This window comes from Gymnoscopelus braueri (assembly GCF_963280865.1).
Source record: "Gymnoscopelus braueri genome assembly, chromosome: 23".
Lineage (NCBI taxonomy): Eukaryota > Metazoa > Chordata > Actinopteri > Myctophiformes > Myctophidae > Gymnoscopelus > Gymnoscopelus braueri.
The window spans coordinates 27,610,749-27,630,125 of NC_137625.1; the positions used below are offsets into that span (position 1 = coordinate 27,610,749).

General features: G+C 42.7%; 2 protein-coding genes and 1 long non-coding RNA gene across 5 annotated transcripts in view; 2 read left to right on the forward strand and 1 right to left on the reverse strand.

Moving 5' to 3' along the window:
• Positions 1-19,377, forward strand: part of LOC308079380 (ras-related protein Rap-1b) — a 323,403-nt gene that overhangs the window by 159,550 nt on the left and 144,476 nt on the right. The gene's annotated exons all lie outside the window — the stretch shown is intronic.
• LOC308079382 overlaps positions 1-19,377 on the forward strand; it is a 292,916-nt gene that overhangs the window by 129,063 nt on the left and 144,476 nt on the right. The gene's annotated exons all lie outside the window — the stretch shown is intronic.
• Positions 879-19,377, reverse strand: part of grip1 (glutamate receptor interacting protein 1) — a 64,841-nt gene continuing 46,342 nt past the window's right edge. The window contains 8 exon segments of the mRNA XM_080420844.1: positions 879-5,432; positions 7,275-7,421; positions 8,007-8,123; positions 10,065-10,175; positions 12,044-12,155; positions 14,640-14,796; positions 15,460-15,654; positions 18,328-18,467. Of these exon segments, the coding sequence (XP_080276970.1) occupies positions 5,154-5,432; positions 7,275-7,421; positions 8,007-8,123; positions 10,065-10,175; positions 12,044-12,155; positions 14,640-14,796; positions 15,460-15,654; positions 18,328-18,467 (1,258 nt within the window). The 3' untranslated portion in view covers positions 879-5,153.

The following is a 19,377-nucleotide window of genomic DNA, read 5'->3' on the forward strand; positions in this document are numbered from 1 at the left end:
CTTTAGAGATTTTTGTTAATTTTTTGAAGATTTTATCCCACTCCTCCACTCCAATATCCAGGTTCAAATCCCTCTCCCATAATGTTTTTAACGCATTAGGTACCTTGATGTTTTCAATAAAGATCTTAGTAAAAGGAGGCCTCGTACGTGTCCTGTACCAAACACCATGGTGGTGCCCTCCAACAGCTCAGGTTCAGAATGTTGAGGCAGAATTCTGGATGAACCAAATACTCCAGTAAGTGCCACAACTGCAAATATTGCCAGAATGTAGATCTGGGAATGTCAAATTCTATAACTAGATCCTAAGATGTAAGAGAATCTTCTTTGTATAAGTCGCCCAGCGTAATAATTCCTTTATTTTTGTTAATATGTAATCCAAGATTCCGCCAAATGCTTGATTCTGAGTTGAGGTATGGGTTTGTATTGAAAATTTGACATTCTTTTCCATGTTTTTTTGTAAATGGGAAATGACAGGCTGTGATTGAGCTTGGGCAGATGTTTTTTGTGGATAGACAGGTAAGAGGTGGAAGAGGGGAAAGAGCCAATTGTTCAATCTGATACCAGGGCGGTGCTCTTTCAGGGTGGAGAGCCCAATGAGCCAGGTGTCTTGTGCTAAAGGCGTAGTGATAGAACAATAATTTGGGAAGTCCCAGCCCCCCTCTTTCCACTGGGAGCTGAAGTTTCCATTTGTACACTCTTGAGTAACTCTCTCTCCTTTTATCTCTCCCCTCACCCAGAGCAAATCAAGACTGGGTATGTGATCATTTGAGTTATTGTATATTAAAATATCTACTTATGTTTTGTGTTACATTATACCCACAAAAATTAACAGTCAATTCTCTTGATTCTTTTATTCATTATCAGTATTTGTCCATACAAAGGGTTCGTTACAGATACATACACATTAATATCATGCTACCAAAGTATTAAATTTGTACAAAAATACTTTACAACGTCCCTGTTCATTTCAAATAAAAATACAGTTGGTTGGTTTCTTTTCTGGGATTTAAAGTGAAGCTACAAGGTTCTGATTAAACTAATATACTCTGACCCACTATTTTAATTGGCAGTGTTACAAGAACCTGTGTGTGTGTGTGTGTGTGTGTGTGTGTGTGTGTGTGTGTGTGTGTGTGTGTGTGTGTGTGTGTGTTTATAATAGTTAATTGTGCAGAAGTAATTTGTGTGTGCCAAAGTGAGATTATTTTGGTATACATCTGTATACGTGTGTGTGTGTGTGTGTGTGTGTGTGTGTGTGTGTGTGTGTGTGTGTTGTCAATATATGTGTGTGTGGGCCAATAAATGGAGATGTCTTGCTGAAGCAAAATTCTAGGGTGCAAATCCCTGCAATGGAAAACACACACACACACACACACACACACACACACACACACACACGCACACGCACACGCACACGCACACACACACGCACACGCACACGCATGCACATATGCATGCATGCACATGCACATGCACACACACACACACACACACACACACACACACACACACGCGCACGCACGCACGCACAGAGCTAGGTGAACAGTGTCATTATGGCTTTAGAGATCCCACAAACCAAGCCACACCCCCTCAGCAACGTCATCACTTCTCTAACGACTACAATAGCCAATCATATGCTACAATCCCCAGAGCAGCTGTTCTAAAAGCAGGGTTTTGATTGGCTGTTGGTGCTGAGGGAGGGTTTGATTGGCTGATGGTGCTGAGGGAGGGCGGGTTTTGATTGGCCAGTTTAAATAGTGAGTCCAGATTAAGAGGTGAGAGCAGGAAGAATATGACATCACTGGAAAAACAAGAACACACATGGTCGCACACACTCGCACACACACGCACGCACGCACGCACACACACACACACACACACACACATGCACACGCACAAACACAGTCTGCCTATTTCCAGGCTTTTTTCTCTTATTGTGTAACATCATCATCATTAGGAGGGTGTTGCTATGGAACTGAGCTGAACTGGTTTTTATTTATTGTACATTTCTTTTCCCAGGTTCAGTTCGTGGTAACAAACAAACATAGAAAAACAGACAACGATTGATCGTTCTAAACATCTATTGATTATTGATTAACATATTTGATCAACGTTTACTCAACAGGTGTGGGGGTGGTGGGGGGGGGGACATGCCTGGCTTTCCGGACTGTTGATTGGGACAGGTTCTGGAGAACCAATCACAGATGGGCATTTATTTTTCTCTGCTCTGATTGGTTCCAGCCAATCAGCTGACACTCTCTGTTGGCCAACCAGAATGGCCATATATCTGTTGGCCAATCACAGAGCTGTCTTGTATGACTGCCAATCAGGGTCTGACAGGGATAGGGGGGCAGGGCAAAGCCAAGATGAAGGGAGGGGCTAATACTGGCCTCGTACACAAAAACACACACATGCTCGCGCACACACACACACACACGCACGCACTCACGCACACAAACACACGCACGCAGCTAACAAACTGGCCAGCCCAACAGGTGTAAACAGTAGAAAACATTTCTTCTTCCTAATATCATTATTATCATCATCATCATCATTATATTACTTTAATATTCCAGTGTTTCAGTCAGTGGTTTCACAGTACAACTACAGATCAACCTTTGTCACTCTCTGAACAACCTGTCTTAGGGGCTGTGTCCACAGAAAGCTTGAAATGTTTTTTACTTGGGCACCCATGGTGCTCCAAAAACACTGGCCACCAAAAACGCTGAAACACGAGTGTTCCTCGTTGTGTCTTTACCATAGAAATTACAAGGCAGAAAGGTGCTGCCAGCTCAAAAAATGCTTTCTGTGGACATGGCCCATTACAGAGCTTGATTCTGCATACTGAGTCCGTATTTTTTTGTCCCAAATTGTCACACGAAAAAAACAAAAAACGACCTCATTTTGTGTCAATCACCTTTATGCACTCCCTCCGAAACCTTCGTCTGTCATAAAATCTTTCGGATCATTTTAGATTTTCTGTGTTTTTCGCAATATCTTCTTATCTGTATGTTGCAGTGTTTTGAGGCTGTAGACTACCCTGAAGAATGAAGTCTGTGGATTCAGGAAAGGCTCATTGCCTATAGCACGCACGTTTTTGATACAATGATACAATTTGGAATGCTAATGTTGTTCGGGATCGTGGAATTGGTGGTGTTCTTTTTTTTAAAGTGGCTCCAGTATAGCAATGCATCAAACTGGGACAAATAAATAAAGCTTCAAACGATAGGGATAATCCCGCAGCTCCTTGATGAAACTCTCCTTGCTCTTTACGCGATCTCAAGACGGATCCAGTAGACTATTTCCACGCGATCACACTCACTGCTTGGTGACAGTTTTGTTTTTGTTCGGCAAAAATCGCAACTAATAGAATACGCATCAGGCTCATTGTGCAAGGTGCGTAACGATTTTAATCGAATGGCGGATTTAAAAAAAAACGCATAGGAAAAATGCAGACTCAGTGTGCAAGCTCTTTTACTGTACAATATCCCACACACAGGACCTGTCTGTCTGTCTGTCTGTCTGTCTGTCTCTCTGTGGTTCAGGGTTCTGCTCTGTACCACACAGGGCTTGTAGTCGTACCGCAGTGTGCTGTTACACTGTAGCAGTGTAGGAGTACTGTAATAGTAGTTGAAGTACAGGAGTAGTGTAGAAGTAGTCGCAGTACCGTTAGTACCACAGTAGTTGTAGCACAGTAGTAAATGTAGTAGCAGTTGGAGTACAGTAGTAACAGTAGCAGTAGTAGTTCTAGCACAGTAGTACCGTAGTTAGTTAGCAGTTAGCGGTACAGCAGTACTGTAGTTGAGGTAATCATCGTACAGTGGTACAGCAGTCAGACCTAGTTCTTGTGCTTCTCTCACGCTGTTGGTTCCATTCCTACTCCTGTGCCTTTCATCTCATTTCCCTCTACCAGTGGTGAGGAGAAGGTTGTTGGTTCCATTCCTACTCCTGTGCCTTTCATCTCATCTCGTCTCCTCTCGGTGGAAAGGAGAATGTCCAGACGTTCCAGTCCATTCTGGTGTGCTTGGAGCAGTGGTTCTCAAAAGTGTGGCCCCTTGAGGGTGGTGGGTGTGGGGGGGGGGGGGTTCCAAGGCGTCCCTGGTTAAATAACTGATAGTTAGGAACCAAATGGACCCTTAAAGGAGTAGTTCAAAATTACTTATTTTCTATCAATTACACACCCAATGAAGCCTTGAATTCAGGGATTTGTTTTAGTTTTTGTCACATTCCTAAGCCAATAATTTGATGACTGGGTGTATTTATGGTAGGAGACACAAAGAGTCTACTTTGTGTCTCCTACCGGATACATTAGCATCTAATTATTGGCTTAGGAATGCCACAAAAAAAATGATAATAATCCATGGATTCAAGTCTCCATGGGGTGACTAATTGATAGAAAAAAAGATTTTTTTTGGGATGAACTATCCCTTTAAGGCAAATGTATGCTTTGAGCGACTTGTAGTACGGCGAAAGTGACTAAAAATGTATCGTGGAGGACCTTCGCCAACGCTGGAGAAAACGAAAGGTTGCAGATGCCTTCATAAAAGGCTGTGTACTCTGCTTGGTAGGGAAAGATGCACGACACCACATCCACTTCCTTGTTCACGTTTCATGGCAACGCTGTCAGTGTCGGCGAGTCGCAGACAGTATGAATGCTCAAAAGTCAGACAGACACAAGGTGTGACGTGACGTTTGACACTTGTCGCTGAAAGCATAAATTGGCCTTCACAGGTCTGTAACTCTGAGAGCATACAAATGGAACCGAATGGACCCGTAACGTTCTTAGTTATGGGGGTCCGTGACCTAATTCATACCAAACTGGGGGTCCTTAAAATAAAATAAAAATTGAGAACCACTGGCTTGGAGGCTCTGTGTGCAGGCTGGCGTCGCAGTTCAAATGTCAAACATTTAGGGGTTTTAGGGATCACAGGTGGTCCAGAAGGCATGTAGCACCATGAAGGGTCTACTGCCATCTGGTTTGGACCAGTTAAACCGGTTTAGTCCTTTAATTCTTTTTTTTTCTCTTCCTAATCTAATTATTCATTTGTCTCTTCTGTCATGTGAATATCTGACCTGCTTAGAACTGCTTTAAACCAGTATAGAACCAGTTTAGAACCGGTTCAAACTGGCTTAATGCTTTTGTGTTTTTTTTCCTGCTATAATGAGCTATTAACAAGCCCCACCCCTATCCCATCTCCTGGTTGGCTCCAGCTAAGAGGCCCCTCCTCTCCCTGGTTGACGAGGAACTCTGACAGGCCAGCCTCACTGTTCATGGGCTGAGAGGCGTGGCCAGAGGTCATGCCGTCGTTGTGATTGGCTGTGTCTGAAGAGGAGGCGGGGTTCCGGCTGATGACGAGCTCCAGGTTGTTTCCAGACTCGGCGATGAGAGGAACGACCAGGCAGCAGTCGAAGTCTCTGGTCCTTACATGGTTAATCTACAGAGAGAGAGACACAGACACACACACACACACACACACCCCCACACACACAGACAGACAGACAGACAGACAGACAGACAGACAGACAGACAGACAGACAGACAGACAGACAGACACAGACACAGACACACACGCACGCACGCACGCACGCACGCACACGCACACACAGAGAGAGACAGACATGGTCAATCTGAATCTACTCATAATAAAAATTACTTTAATCCATTAAGACCGAGAACGCATCTGTGTCATTTTAAGATTTCTTTGGCTATTAAAAAAATAGCAGATCAGCCGCGCTATGAGCTTGTACATCTGCAATTTTTTTTTAGATCGTGGAAGATTTGTGAAAATCTTTGAATATATATATACATTTTTAACTCAAATATTTGCTTCTGTGGGTCCCTGGAACAAAATATTTTGAGATGGGGGGGTCCAGGGACAAACACATATCATTTTGGGGGTCCTTGACAAGAAAAAAAGTTTGAGAACCTGATATATAGCAACATACTGTAAGTAAAACAATTAAACGGGGGGGAAAATGTTGGATTTAGAAGACATTTGTAGAATCCCCCAGAAGCAAAGATTTGAGTTGAGCACAAATTTTCACGCTTTTTCACAAGCTTGTATATCTGCAATTTTTGTTATAGCCAAAGAAATCTAAAAATGACACAGATGCGTTCCCGGTCTTAATGGGTTAAGCGACATTCCATGCTCAAATTAATTATCTAGAAACAATGTACATCTACAACAGTGAAAACAGATTATAAATGTGTTCCGTGGATTTTAAACATTCAGACGTTACTCACCAAATGTGATAAATGTTGTGCAGTGCTGTACTGTATTTGCCAATAACCAGTTTGGCATTGAAAACTACAACTCTTTATTTATTGCTCTCTCTCTCTCTCTCTCTCTCTCTCTCTGGCCCAAATGTGAGATAATACTATTAGCATATTACATCTGGCTTTTGCAGGAGAAAACAGAGAACATTACAGAATGACTGCTGTAAACTGAGCAACTACAACTACATTGAGGTTTTTCTACAGTAACTGGAAGGAACAAGGGATATTTATTAAAGCCAGAATACGTCGGAATACAAGGAACGACAGCAGTAGTGTTTTCTATAAATCACCTTTCACTTTGTGGTTTGCTAAATGTTTACTCTGTTTTATTTGTGCTTTCCTCCTCTACATCATTGGTTTTCATATCAAGGTCCATTATTTATTGGGCATTTGAACCACGGAACCACCATTTGATGATATTTAGACTCTCAGACCCAAAACGTAGAATATTTTGTTATCGTTGGATAAGAATTTGTCCACAATTCCATGCTGTATTGATGTTGGTACCATAGGAGAGACGACAGGCTCGACCTATGGTATTGATCAAAATAACAATTCTTTAATTAAGTAATGCAGATGTTTAACAATAATTCAACTCTTGAGAGCGTAAAAAGAAACCAGCGTAAAAAATCATTTTACGCTCTCAAGAGTTAAAGATCTATACGGGCCCATTTGGTTACCAACTCTCCATCATTTAGCTGGGGACCACCTGGAACCCCCTCAAGGACCACTGGTGGTCCCCGGACCACTGGTTGAGAACCACTGCTCTACATCATTGATTCAACAAAACCTTGGTATTTTAATTTCAGATGTAAGGTCTACAGCTGATATTTAAAAAAGTGAGCTCAGTTTTAGTACTGCTGTAACGTCCGAAAAGTTCTCCACTAGCATGGAGCCCTACATGTACAAAATGGTTAGCTGGTTACCTTGCAAACGGTGTGTCTGTGTGTGTGTGTGTCTGTGTGCGTGCGTGCGTGTTTGTGTGCGTGTCCGTGCGTACCTGCAGCAATCTGTCATATGCCTGAAGGCCCGCCAGTGCAGCTGGACCCCCAAGTCTGATGTTGTTCACATAAACTCCCTTGTCCAACAGACCGTCGGACACACTGAAGCCAAAGTCATCCAGATCCGACTGTTTCTCTAGAGTGACCTGGAACACCACGCACGCACACGCACACACACACACACACACACACACACACACACACACACACACACACACACACACCATTTACAATTCCAATTTAGGCATTTAGCAGACGCTCCTGAATCCTGAATATGAATTCTTGCATCCGGCCAACGGATAGAGGCCCCTGCAACTAAAAACAATAGGTACAAATTCTCATTAAAGCGATCGGGTGATCGATCATACTGGAGATAAATATTCTATGATTTTTCAAAGGTTAGTGAAAACACTCGAACATCTCTGGCAGTGGCTTAGCAAACAAAGTTTTATTTCTGTCAGTCAAAGAGTTAAAATGTATTACCATCATTATCATCATCATTAATTAGTGCAGGATGTACCAAATAAAACTTATTCTGCATGTTTATAGATTTATGAAGCATAGTCTTTAGGGTGGAACAGATTGTTGGTGATTGATCTCCCTCTACTCTATACATAACTATGAAGCTAACATCCATTTCACACCACTTCAGGTTAAAAAAAATCAACTTGTGGATTTTTGCAGGTGCTCTGTGTGAGGGAAAGACTGGAGGGTCCAGGGTTAAATGTCACCTTGTGGAGTTCCACAGGGCTCTGAGTGAGGATGTCATTGACTTCCTGTCTCATCTTCCTCATGGCGAAGGCTCGACGTTGAGGGTCCGAGGGCAACGTGTTGGAGCGAGGGGTCACCTGGAAAACAATGTGAGCATTATTATAATATTAATTGTGCAATAGACAACATGTCACTAGATGCAGTTGCTGGTGTGACTCTAGTCAGCTGTGAAAAACTGCTTTTAACACATCGGGTGCCAAACACAGTAAAAAAACGTGTTTTCGAAGAGTAGCGCATAGGTGCCAAACACGGTAAAAAAACGTGTTATTCAATATTTTTTGTTTTTTTGTTTTTTTCCACACGGGAGGGGCTAGCGCAGCTCTGGAATTACCCACAGTGATTCTGAGAAGGAAGGGACAGATGGATCACCGTGCCAAAAAACATGGCTCCCCATCCGCTTCCGTTCTATCTCCTTGATAAAAACCTCTGTAGCTCCGAAACTTTTTCCGGTGGGGAAAACGAGTCATTTTCGATGCACGATCCCTCCCCCATTGTGACTCGCGTGAGAGATGTTATCGTTCCAGGCGTTAGCCAGGACCATCGTGCACCCTGCACGCATGCATTGTTTACATGGATTTGCTCGTCGTGGAGTCTAGAGCTTTAAACAGCGCAGCGCAGCGCAGCGCAGCGCAGCGCAGCGCAGCGCAGCGCAGCGCAACGGTGAGATTTCTGGCACCGTAAACCTAAATCTGTTTTAATAAAATTCTGGCACCCGATGTGTTAAAAACAATATACAAGGAAATTATTGACATATGTAATAATTTGTAATTTGTAAAAATAGCATAAATAGCAGATCTACAAGCTAACGTGAACATTTTTCAAAATTTTTCAACACAACGATTTATGCAAAAATAATTGCGATAATCTCAAATAATTGCGATTAGACGAAATATGTAATAATTGTGACAGGCCTACTAATGTCATGGTCAGGACCTTTTCACACCAATTCACCTTCAGCTCCGGTAATAATGCGTTGTGTCATTCTCTGTAAATGAGGAGCTGAAGCATGAGTCTATCAGATTTCAGAACGTTGCCATAAAATCAATGAGTGTTGTAAGCACACCGCACGCAACTGCTGTCAGTACGTTCCCATGTTCATCAATGTCTGGATGTTCTGTAAGCACAGCGAGCGCCGAGCGTGGATATCTTTTCACGCTTGAGTAAAATGGTGACGCCCCCTGAGTCACTGCGACAGGACGCAGTAGCGCGCCGTGTCACTCATGAGAAATATCATCAAAAATAAAAAATGAAACACTTCTTTGGTATTTTAACCCATTCAATCCGGGAACGCATCTCTGTCATTTTAGATTTTGAAAAATCAACATTTGTAAAAGAATGTTCCAGGGACCCCCAGAAGCAAAGAATTGAGTTAGAAATATTCGCTTTAAAAAACTATATATTCAAAGATTTGCACAAATGTTAAAAAAGCAGATCAAAAAGCAGATATACAAGCTCATGAGCTTGTATATCTGCTATTTTTGAATAGCCAAATACATCTTAAAGGACAGAGATGTGTTCCCGGATTGAATGGTTTAATTTTGCTACACCAAAATGTAACACTACTTTTTTATAAAAATGTTGCTACACTTAAACCCAACACTGTACCAAAGTACAAATATCAGACAACATAAAAAAAAAAAAACATGTCTTTGGTATTTTAATTTCGCTACACCTAGCCCTGCTGTAATGGATATCAATTAGGGGATCTTGCAAATGAAAATACAAACACACACACACACACACCTAATAAATATCCACTTTGCTACTGGTGCCATGAGCAGCTCCCAAGCCAAGGGGGCGTCACCATTTTACTCGAACGCGAAAATAAATTCTCTAGTCGTTTGCAATATTAGCCCTCAGACCCCCCCCACTCCCCCACACACACACACACAGGCCCATTTCATGCTGTAAAAATAACAAGACGTTGACAAATAAATGTAAAAGCTGAATAGTAATGTGTTCATTATTATTATTTAACCAGTGAGGTGATAGGTGAAAGGTGAAAGGTCACAGGGTACCTGCGGTCGAGATGAGCTGGGTTCCTGGAAGCTGGCCTGTCTTCCCAGGGTGGTCCTCAGGGGTGAAGGGTCGTGGTTCAAACTGAGACTGGAGCCTGACATGATGGTTGCCTACCAGCACACACACACACACACACACACACACACACACACACACACACACACACACACACACACACACACACACACGCAGGAAGTCAAATATCCAAGCAGGAAGTCAACCTAGTTACAGTTTTAAACAGTCACACAGCAAAAACCTCCAATCCAGTGAGTAAGCCAATCAGCCTGTGTAGTCTGGCGTGGTCAGACTGCTATGACACAATCTCTGAATGCTATATAGAGTCTGGAACTATACACCCCCTTAAAGCAGATTTCGGAAGCTGTCATCTGTTCCGTCATATAAATAACTTAAATATACAAAGATATAATTTTATTTAAAAAAAAAGTAAAAAATAGCGGAAATAGTTGATCTATATTGTAGATCAACTATTTCCGCTTTTTTAAAGAATTTGAAAATGAATGAACGTTTTTCAACATGGAACGATCATGACGATTATGCAAAAATAATTGCGACTATCTCATATAATTCCGATTAGACGATTATGTAATAATTGTGACAGGCCTACTTAGGACAACTCGACTGCAAAGACGAGACGGAAGCGGGGAGGAGGAGGAGGCGGGACCTCTGCTTTTCCCGCCGGATCATTTTCAGCGCTTCCTTAGCACAGACTGTCTGACGAACATTTTAACATTTGGCACAAACTCTTTTCAGATGGGGGTCCGCGGCCAAAAACATATCATTTTGGAGGTCCTTGACATGGAAAAGTTTGAGAACCACTGATCTAGACAGCTTTAAAACGGGCACACAACAAACAAAAAACACTCCAATCCGGTATAAGCCAATCAAGTCAGTCATCATGATCACTGTGGGCGCGGCATGCCCAAGTCTCAGCCAGTCAAATTCAAGAATTCAACAGAGCCATTCCATCAGTTTGCTTTGTCAGTTGAACAAACGACCCATCAGGCCTTGCAGCAGTTTCTCCGTCATGCTTTACACACAACTCTAACTACGGAGAAGAGAAGAGAGGAGACGAGAGGAGAGGAGTAGATACCACCAGTACGTGGATGTCTGTGTCCAGCCCTGACTCCTCCTGGAAGAGAAGCGGTCGTGACCACGTTACCATGACAACAGTCAACTGCTGACTGAACTGTCTGTAGCAGCACAGTGGAGATGTTTTAGTTTGTGTCGCATTCCTAAGCCAATAAGTCTTAAAATTATTGGCTACATTTCAAATAGAAATACTCGACTACATTTCTAGGAAGGGACTCTTGGGGACCCAAGCGTACAAAAATATTATGAATTAACCACTTACTGTAAACCCTATTTCAAATAGAGTGAAAATAGCTGCATTGTGAGCTTGTACAGTAGATCTGCAATTTTCACTATTTTTGAAAACGTCTGCATACTTATTATTATTATTTATTCTAAATTTCAATACAGCAATGCGTTGATATTTAAAAAAAATGTACTTTGTTATTTGTACTTTTGAATTCTTGAGTGTTTACTTGAGTGAAGTGTAAAGAAGTTGATTCTTTAAATCAGGGGTCCGCGACCCCTAGGGGGTCCTCAGAGTTACTCCAGGGGGTCCGCCAAATCTTTGTGTGATAAGATTTTTTTTTTACCATAACCACTTGAACCCTAGCGTCCCTTTTCTGAGAACTTTAGCCAAAAATATCAGATCTACAAGCTCATAACGCCTCGTAGCACGAGGCGTTGTGAGCTTGTAGATCTGACTATTTTTGGCGAAGAGGTTTAGGTGTAGAGGGAAAAAATGAGCAGACCAAGTAAACAAAAAAGGTTTAATCTGAAACACAATTTTATACAATATAGAGGGGGTCCCTGCTTCATCTCTCTCTCAGCTAGGGGGTCCTTGGCCTGAAAACGTTGAAGACCCCTGCTTTAAATAAGAAGAACATACCTCTAGTTCTCGCAGTATTCCGCTCTGTCCGCACGTCTCCAGGTCCTCCAGGGCCTGAGACCAGAACGTCTCTTCCTGGTCGGGTTCCGTCCCATCATGCCCTACGCTGAACCTGTGGGCCAACAGAAGGTCAGAGGTCACACACACAAACACACAGCCAATCAGAGAAGAGATTCCAGATACTATAAACAGTGCGCTGTGGGATCAGGGAGACGACACAGACTGCAATAGAGAGCATGTGCGCAGTGGTGTAACAGTGCAGATTTTTTGGGGGAAAAAGCATATACAGTCTAATAACCATTTCATCCATTGAAAACGCGCTAGCGTATCGCGCATGTCGTGCAGGGAATAATTATCGTATACCCTCCGAAAAAACCTAGAACACACCACTTGCAAGTAAAAGTCTAGAATAAAGGCATCAGTCTAGAATAAGAATAGGTGTGGGCCTCAAAATCCCACACCTATCAGGACATTCCATACTAGGGATGAGATACGAAGGCAAATCAACATTGCTGCCATGAGCAAGACCAGGTTCCTGGAAGAAGGAACGGGCTATACTATAGGCTGGACTGAAACACCTGGCGAGATACTGTAAGAGTGAAACAAAGTCTGGGTCTGTATCCCCCAAACCAAGAAGCACTTTTCTACAGTTTTCAGTGCTTATGCAGCAACTATGCCATGTGAGAATGAGGTATGCAGATGACTGTGCTCTTGTGGTTCATTCCCCGCAGGGCCTTAAGTCCATCCTTGCGGTGGTTATCAGAGTCCACAGGACAGGTCTGTGATGGTGGTGGTGTCTGTCAACACCACCATGACAGCGGGTTTGACAGCACCATGAATAATTGGGCATATCTTCAGGATGCCCCAAAATCGACGGTCCCTTGGAGTGTTGGTGACCAACGCTCAACATGAGGGCAGAAGAAGGGACACAAAGACAAGCTTAAGAAGTGCAGTATTAGACCTGAAGTCCCGGAGGAGGCTAAACTGCATAGATGACAGTCACAGACTGGAGGAGAGGAAAGCCAGGAGACAGCTAAAAGCTACTCAGGAGAAACACATCTATGGATGTCACTACCACCACTACCAAACACATAGATGACAGCACCACCATTACCACTTACACAAGGATGACACCAGTAGTGGAAAAAGTACTCAAATGTCTTACTTAAGTAAAAGTATCAATACTGTAATGTAGAAATACTTACTTTTTTTTTTACAAGTGAAAGTCCGGAATTCAACATTTACTTGAGTAAAAGTACAAAAGTATTGGTAACAAAATGTACTTAAAGTACCAAAAGCAGAAAGTACTTATTATGCAGAATGTCCCATTTCACAAGTTTTCAAATGTATAAAGATCTTTTGAAATGCATTGTGAGCATGTAGATCGGCTATTTTCAAATGGCCGAAATGTATATAGTGCTGAAGTGGTTAATGCATGTTTTGTAGTAATAATCTAGTAAAATGTGTGTGTGTGTGAGTGTGTGTGTGTGTGTGTGAGTGTGTGTGTGTGTGTGTGTGTGTGTGTGTGTGTGTGTGTGTGTGTGTGTGTGTGTGTGTGTGTGTGTGTGTGTGTGTGTGTGTGTGTGTGTGTGTGTGTGAAGGGGGTGTAAGTACTATGTTTTTGTTAAACTAAGTGTTAAATAGCTCTATAGTCCAATAGCAAACACTGCAACAGAGTGCCTCGTTCAGCAACATGGGTCTCCCCGTCTCTCCAGCATTTAGTAAACAGAAAATGCTTTTTCAGTACAGGATACCAATTATATCCAATCAGGAGAGAGGTCCACAAAGAGGCAGTTCCTACTGCTGTGAATGCATGGGAACACTTGAGAGTGATATAAACACACAGTACAAATCGCCTCAAAAACACATCACTTACACTTTAAGTTTGACCCTCAGTGGAATAGCTAGGACTTATCATTAAATGAACATTCCATTATAATAAAAAATATGACTCATTTCAGTTTTCTTTCTTTTTCAAAATTTTGTAACCCATGTTTTCACCCAGTGCCAATTGCCTAAGCATGTACGGGCATTACACTCCCTCTGCCGGCCTAGGGAGCCCAGAGCCGAGCTCTTGCCTCCTTCAATGCATGAGGAGCTAACGAGCCTTCTTATCACCTGACAGGGGGGAGTTTCCCCGGTAGGACGTAGCGTGTGGAAGGAACACGTTATTCCAATCAGTTCCTTTGCCCTCCATCAAGCGCCCCGGCTGACCAGGGGGAGGCAGTATAGAGACCAGGATTACTGCATGTTTTTTGTGAGGGTCCCTACCCTACGGGACACGGGGAGAACATGCAAACTCCACACAGAAAGGCCCTTTCACCAACCCCACCTAGGGTATGGGCACTGATGACTCGAGGAGAGAACACACCCCCAGCGCCCACAGCGTCCCCGGCGGGAATCGAACCCAGGACCTTCTAGCTGTGAGAAGACAGTGCTACCGACTGCGCCGAAGACATCGCCTGATTGTCGAGGTTGCAGCACTAAAATATCAGCGTTCGGCATGCCCCCCCCCCAGACTCATTTCAGTTTTAAGGAATTGAAATGAATATTTCTATAATCTGCATTACTATATATGTAAAAAACAATCTCATACCCGCTGAGAGGTGGCCGGTCCCATTCATCGTCACTCAGGCCGAGGTCTGACAGTGGATTGGTCCTCTGGCGGGTGACGGAGGAAGGTGATTGGCTGTTGGTGGTCTTGGCATTACGCCAACCATGGAAACTATAAGGAGAGGACTGGAACAGAGGAGCTACAGCCAGACAGACAGACAGGCAGGCAGGCAGGCAGACAGACAGACAGACAGACAGACAGACAGACAGACAGACAGACAGACAGACAGACAGACAGACAGACAGACACACAGACACACAGACACACAGACAGACACACACAGTTTTTCAGTTGGTTAGTTGTTTAGATATAGATATAGATATAATTAGATTTTGTATTACTATACTTGTGAGGACATCAACATTTTAGGAAGCCGATTTTATGATTGATTTATGATTTATTTGGGGCATTTTTAACCGCACGTCTAAAGCCGAAAAATAGCAGATCTACAAGCTCTACAAGCTCACAAGATCTACAAGATCTACAAGATCTACAAGATCTACAAGATCTACAAGCTCACAACGTGTCGCGCTGCGACACGTTGTGAGCTTGTAGATCGGCCATTTTACGGTGTGTGCCATCGCCGCACAACTAAGTATAAAATGGGAAAAATCTACAACCCGACCCCTAAACCTAACCTCTAAATGTCTAATCCTAATCCTAACCCCAACCTGAATCTTTTTCTAATTGTAAACGTATCTCTAAAAAAACATTCAACCATAAAACAACCATTTTTCTTGCGAGGACCAGGAAAATGGTCCTCACAATTATAGTAATACAAACACACACACACACACAGTACCAGGTGTGTAGCTGCTGTCTACGTTGGATCCATCCCACGATTCCACCGCACTGTCCACCGATGGCAACGTGCCGAACGCTCGCTGGGGCGGCGCCACCATGATAACAGGCTCCTCCTCCCCGTCCTCGTTCTCCTGGCCTAGACCCGCCCCCAGACCCACCCCTGAGCCTATCACACAGGCCTTGGGGCTGGACACTGTAGATGGAGGGGATGGAGGGGATGGAGGAGAGAGAGAGAGAGAGAGAGAGAGAGAGAGAGAGAGAGAGAGAGAGAGAGAGAGCGAGAGAGAGAGAGAGAAAACATTGTTTTGAGTGAAGATGGTGGCAGTGAGCTACATCCGCCACCAGGGGGAGCCTGGGTAGAAGGTCTGTGGCTGGATCTTAAAGGAGTTAGTTCACCCAAAATATGACCTATTTTCGATCCATTACACACCCCATAAAGCCTTGAATTCATTGAGTTGTTTTTTTTGTCGCATTCCTGATCAAATTAATGGCCCAGCCACCAATTCAAGGCTTTATGGGGTGTAAAATTGATAGAAAATAAGTATTGTTTAGGGGGAACTACTCCTTTAAACACTTTCTACCTGGTGTGCCTACTTTGGGCAATGCATTATAGGTGCATTTTCAAAAAACTTAACTTGAACTCACTTAACTAAATAAAAAATTGCAGATCTACAAGCTCACAATGAGCCACGATGCATTCTGGCGTGAGCGTGTACTGATTGGCTCGTTTAGAAAAAAAAAAGAATAATGAGGCTTAAAGGGATAGTTCACCCACAAAATGCCTTTTTTTCTATCAATATTTTGATGACCGGCAGCGGTTCCGGTAGGACACTCCTTTGTGTCTCCTACCGTAACTGAAGCCTACCGGTCCGCTGGTCATCCAATTATTGGCTTAGGAATGCGACAAAAACAAAACAATATCCATGAATTCAAGTCTCCATGGGGTGACTAATTTTTTGGGGTGAACTATATCCCTTTAACTGGTTAAATGGGATAGCTATAACTAGACACTCACAGACATATATTTTCACCTTCCATTGTTGTTGTAAAAATGGTGCGGTTGACACATTTGGCCAATCATATGCACATAATAGACATCCAGCTATTGTGCATCCAGCTGCTGCTTTTCCTGCCTGACAATACTACTGTATTGTTCATTATTACAGCAGAGTGGAGTGAAATGTGCACCGCGCGCGTGTGTGTGTCTCTGTGTGTGTGTGTGTGTGTGTGTGTGTGTGTGTGTGTGTGTGTGTGTGTGTGTGTGTGTGTGTGTGTGTGTGTGTGTGTGTGTGTGTGTGTGTGTGTGTGTGCGTGTGCGTGCGCGTGTGCGTGCGTGTGTGCATGAAACACGTAAATCAGGTCAATTCCCTTCGCCGATCTCACAATAGCCATGAACGAGACGGGGTAACCATGGTAACGTTTAGCACAGAGCAGAGATGGTGACTTCAGCAGCTTTTAGAAGGTACCAGCCTTCACAAGCTATTCACTGCCGTCGGGGGCAGAAACCTCCTATCTCCGTATTTCCATATTTAATTTTTTTATGGTTTATTATCCCCGTAAATGAATGCCCTACTTGCCCATACTACAGTGTGGCGCCAAAAAGTAGGCAATCTTTCATAAAAAAATATTGAACCAATGAACAGGTTGAACCCATTTAGACCGGGAAAGAATCTCTGTAATTTTTAGATTCCTTTGGCTTTCCAAAAAATAGCAGATCTACAAGCTCATAGCGCGGCACCGAGTGCCGAGTGCAGATCTACATGAGCTTGTAGATCTGCTATTTTTTTCGTGGAAAATGTATGCAAATCTTTGAATATATTTTTTAAGCGAACATTTGTAAAATATGTTGTTCCAGGGACCCCCCAGAAGCAAAGATTTGAGTTCAAAAGGTTCCCTTTCAAAAATATAATTCTAAAAGATTTGCACAAATGTTCACGTTTTTTTTTTTTGTTGCTGATCTACAAGCTCGTAGCACGGCACTCGGTGCCACGCTATGAGCTTGTAGATCTGCTATTTTTGAATAGCCAAAGTATAAAATAATGGCTATAGCTCAAATCTAAAATGACACAGATGTGTTCCCGGATTGAAATAATAACTACATTGGATCCATTGGAACACAGGTTCTTTTTTTTTCATTTTCTTAAAAGTAACGCTTTTGGACATAGAAGGTTTCCACCAAACAGCCACCTATTGTATTGTATTGTATTGTATTGTATTGTATTGTATTGTATTGTATTGTATTGTATTGTATTGTATTGTATTGTATTGTATTGTATTGTATTGTATTGTATTGTAGGCGTAGCTCACTTGCACTTTGTCCGCCGAGAGCAAATATTGTATGCTTTTCCTCGTGACAAATGTATTACTTTTGTGTGCTTAATCATTTATACTACTACTACGATACTATCATTTTATTCAACAGGAAAAAAGAGCTGCTGACTATTTTCAGACTGATAACCTGCTTCATTTCTTTAGTGTAAGCCCAGTGTAGAGAGCAGCATTTGTGTGCGTGTGTGTGTGTGTGTGTGTGTGTGTGTGTGTGTGTGTGTGTGTGTGTGTGTGTGTGTGTCTCAGTGGTGGAAAAAGTGCTCAAATTTTTCACTTGAGTAAAGGTATCAATACTGCAGTGTAGAAATAATCTAAAAGTAAGGTATTCAAAATGTACTTGAGTAAAAGTACAAAAGTATTGGTATCAAAATATACTTAAAGTGCAAAAGTAAAAGTACTCATTTTGCAGAATGTCCCATTTCACAAGGTTTCAAACATATAAAATGTATACAAATCTTTTGAAAATAGCAGATCTACAAGCTCATGGGGTGTGTGTGTGTGTTTGCATTGTGTGTGTGTGTGTGTGTGTGTGTCTTACGTTCTCCTTGCTTCTTGATCTTCAGCGTCACCGTCTCTCCTGCCATCTGCAGCAGATGAATGGCTTCACTCAGTGGCTTTCCCTTCAGACTGTTACTGTTGATCGCTAGGATACGATCTCCTACATGGATGGCTCCAGTCCTGCACAAACACACACGCACACCACACACACACACACAGAGAAACAAGGTGGGAAACAGGTTGAGTATTGTATTTTATTGTATTTGAAGTATTAGCTGTGCTTCACTGTTTTTACTGCATACTGTATGCCAGTAACGTTTTCTTTATCTTTATCTTTAAACTGAAAATAAACAAAAATGACAAATGAGTGAATACTGATTAACTCTTTGACTGCCAGAGTATTTTCATAAAGTACTGCCCCAGTGCCAGCGATTTTCGTGTTTTTTTTGTTTTGTTATTTTGTTATTTTGTTATTTAATTTTCATATAGTAAGTCTAGCTGCGGTTTTGAACACATACGATGGTTCAAAAACGCAGCAAATAGACACTTTCATCAGCTCGCTGACTCGCTGCCCCCCCCCAACAGAGCCAAACAGTGAAATACGTCAAACCGGATGTGACGTGTTCTCAGATTCTCCGATTGCAAAAATTTACGATGTGATACACGACGGCGATGACTGTTCGTCACCCAGACCATAGATTATAGAAGTGGACCCCTCCGTTCCGAAAATGACCGTGGAAAAAAAAAGAAAACCGGAAACGGAATCTGCGTCATAAAACCGGATGCAAGTGTGGGTGAAGTAAGTGGAACTCGAATCTTAGAGTGAAACATTGCAGAATAGCGCGATCAGAGATTAAACAATGAACGCGCGTCCAACGCGTCGACGGCCAACTGGACAAACTACAGTAGCAATTGACGCGTTATCGAGTCAACCGCAGTCAAAGAGTTAAAGTCACCCCATGGAATAATTTGATGACAGCCGGCAACCGGCAGCGGTTCCGGTAGGAGACACAGAGAGTCTCCTTTGTGTCTCCTACCCTAACCGCTGCCTACTGGTCCGCTGGTCATGAAATTATTGGCTTAGGAATGC